General features: G+C 45.4%; 1 protein-coding gene across 2 annotated transcripts; it reads right to left on the bottom strand.

The window, feature by feature from the left end:
- Positions 1-1,402: 1,402 nt before the first annotated feature.
- Positions 1,403-3,123, bottom strand: LOC122080280 (histone H1-like). 2 transcript variants are annotated; one of them, XM_042647230.1, is made up of 2 exons: positions 2,844-3,123; positions 1,403-2,724 (listed from the first exon to the last, which is right to left on the bottom strand). In XM_042647230.1, exons 1-2 carry the CDS (start codon positions 2,849-2,851, stop codon positions 1,662-1,664), a joined length of 1,071 nt encoding a protein of 356 aa, XP_042503164.1. In that variant the 5' UTR covers positions 2,852-3,123; the 3' UTR covers positions 1,403-1,661. The 2 variants fall into 2 exon arrangements, with proteins under 2 accessions (XP_042503164.1, XP_042503163.1); XM_042647229.1 differs by having other exon boundaries at positions 1,403-2,744; positions 2,844-3,122.

Below are 3,123 nucleotides of genomic sequence, written 5' to 3'. Positions count from 1 at the left end.
TTTTTTTTTTTTTTTTTTTTTGGGGTGGTAGGGCCGTGGTGGTGTGAAGATAAGCACTAGCTAGTTACACTTCGTGTGAGTCGACTCACCAATACACACAAAGTGATAATCTATTTTATAGTTGGGTTGACGTTGGTTTGGTAATTTAACATTACATAACTAAAAGAAGCTAACCAAAGCCGTTTATAGGTGCTCTAAGTGAAAGCCTTGATGCTTCGAAATGGACATTAGAAAATAACACTCAAATCTTGCAAGGCCACTCTCAGGGGGAATCAATATCAGAAGAATAGAATACAAGACCACAGCACATTGGATAGATAATATAACAGGATCTTCCCTAAGAACAAAATTCTATTAAACAAACTAGTTTAGTGCATTGTTCCAGGCTCCAGCTTCAAGAAATCAGGAATTGTATATATCTTTGTGGGGTCAACGACAAGACAACTCCTCATACCTGCAAATATCAAAATCAAAGACTATTTTAGTAATAATTCCATGATCTAAGTCTACCTTTTTGGTACGGAAAGCATATTAATGCTCTTACCCAGAATCCATACAACTCACCAAAGCTACAATAACAACCTGGATTCGCTCATAAAGGAACAGAGAAGTACAGGACTCAGGTTACAGAGCTTTCAGCCTCTGGTACCCAATGAGCAAAATATCCCCTGAAGCTTCTCAAACAGAGCTACCAATGCCAGTTCCTCCTTCCAGATTTAATTAAACCACATAATCAATGACCAGTGCCAACCATCTAATTAAATAAACTAACTGAGAAGCAAGAATTCAGTTTAGATTAAAAAAAGTTAAAAATTTTCTAGTGTTGAAAGTAATGCTCTTACCCAGAATTCATTCAACTCACCAAAGGTACAAGAACCAACCTGGAGGCACTCATAAATGAACTTAGGAACCTCAGGAGTACAGAAATAGCTTAAAGTTTCTGGTACCCAAGAAACAGAATAGTCCAATAAATTCTCCGAAGCTTCTCAACAGAGCAACAATGCCAATTCTTCCTTCTACATACTCAATCAAACCAAATAATCAATGAAGCAATACCAACCAAGTAATCAACTAAACTAGCTGAGAAGCAAGAATCCAGTTTTGATTAAAAATCAAGTAAATAGATTTTCTAGTGTTGAATGTAATGCTCTTACCCAGAATCCATACGACTCACTAAAAGGGTACAAGAACCAACTTGAATTCACTCATAAAGGAACCTCAAGAACCAGGAGTACAAAACTTGCTCAAAGATTCTGGAACCCAAGAAGCAGAATTGCCCAATAAATTCTCAGAAGCTTCCCCAACAGAGCAACCAATAATGCCAATTCTTCCTTCCACATACTCGATTAAACCAAATAATCAATGAAACAGTGCCAACTGCTAACCAAGTAAGCAATTAAAATAGCTGAGAATTAAAAATTCAGTTTTGATTAAATTCAGTTAAAAGATTTTCTAGTGTTGAATACAATGTCCATTGAAGGACCAAAGTACATCAGAGAGACCCCACCTGCCAACTACTTCGAACCCCAACACACCACCCCTTCCCTTCCACCACCATTATCGTTTTACCAATCACCACACACAAAGTAAAGGAACTTGTAAATAAAAAGGGAACAAAAGAAGAGGAGAAGAGAAGAGATGGAACCCTGGAGCCAACCCACTCATTCCACCGTCTCTGTTGCCACTGTAGCCGCCGTAGGAGTCATAATTATCTTCTTCGGCCGCCCAACCGGTCTTTTTGGCGTTGACGGTCCATCTTTTGGCGCCAACAGTCCACCAGTCTTTCTTGGTCGACCCCTTCCTCTCTTCTCCGGCGAGGACACTACATTATTCGATAAACCACCAGAAACAACAGCAGTAGCAACGGACTCACCTACTGGAGCATGAGGCAGCACCACCACTGTTGCCACTGCAACATCGGCCACATTCTTGGGTTTCTTGGGCGGCCGACCACGTGGCCTACTACCACCCTTGTTTACAACAATGGGAGCTGCACTTGTACTGGGACCTGCACCCATGTCGCCGGAGGACGATGGTACAGCGTTCTTCGGCGGTCGACCCCTAGGCCTAGGTGATCCCGATACAAAGCCAATTCCGGCGCCGGCGGTAGCAACCAATGGCCTGACCTTCGGTGGCTTTCTCGGTTGCTTTGGTGGAACGAAACCGTACGACGTAGGAACAGCGATGGGCCTGGGCTTCTTAGGTTGCCGTCTTGGCTTGGGCTGTGAAACGATCCCATTCGAGCCCGGAACCAGAATGGGCTTGGGTTTCGGTGGGCGTCCACGGCCCCTCTTCACATCTGATCCAACAACTGTAAATGTCACCGAAGCGGGCTTGGGTTTAGGTGGGCGCCCAGGTCTTCTCTTAAGCAATGCAGGTCCGGCATTTAAGGGCTTGGGCTTAGGTGGGCGGCCACGGCTTCTCTTAGGCAATGCAGGTCCAACTTCTAAGGGCTTGGGCTTAGGTGGGCGCCCACGGCCTCTCTTCTCCGGCACCGACAACGGAAAAGCAAGTGCAGAAGAAGACGACGGAGGAGCAGCTTGAGCTTTCTTGGGGTTGGGGAGCTTGTAAGAGCGTCTCACCATGATTACAAGACCAGTGTTCTTTAGCCTCTTCAGATGTGTAGTTAACAAAGCTGCATGAGTAGCCGGAAGATTTGGGTAGGTCGAATCGATATACTTCTTTATGGCAGTCTTGCTCGAACCCTTTCTCTCGTCAAGAGCCCTGATCGCAGTAGTAATCATCTGATACAAGAATTAGGGATCCGATCAAAACCGAGCGCGCGCGCGCGCGCACACACACACACACAGGAAATAAAAGAAGAGAAAAGAAAATCTGGGTACCTCTGCATAAGGAGGATGGCTTGGGGTGGAGCCGTGAGTTGGAGGGGCGGCGTTTGCAATAACCGCAGGAGCAGCTTGAGTAGTCGAGAAAGGGGCGGCGGACAAATCCAAGTGGGGTGGGAGAGATGCTTCAGCTTCACTTGTCGGAGGAGGAGCTGGAGGAGGAGCTGCAGGAGGTCCGGAGCTCGCCGGAGGAACTGTTGAGGACTCCATGCGAGCAAGAGAGAGAGGGAGATAGAGAGAGAAATGAAAGAGAGATCGTCCCTAAATAAATAAAAAA

Source organism: Macadamia integrifolia, chromosome 5, assembly GCF_013358625.1.
Source record: "Macadamia integrifolia cultivar HAES 741 chromosome 5, SCU_Mint_v3, whole genome shotgun sequence".
In the NCBI taxonomy this organism is placed as follows: domain Eukaryota; kingdom Viridiplantae; phylum Streptophyta; class Magnoliopsida; order Proteales; family Proteaceae; genus Macadamia; species Macadamia integrifolia.
This window is presented reverse-complemented; position numbering and strand designations above follow the sequence as displayed.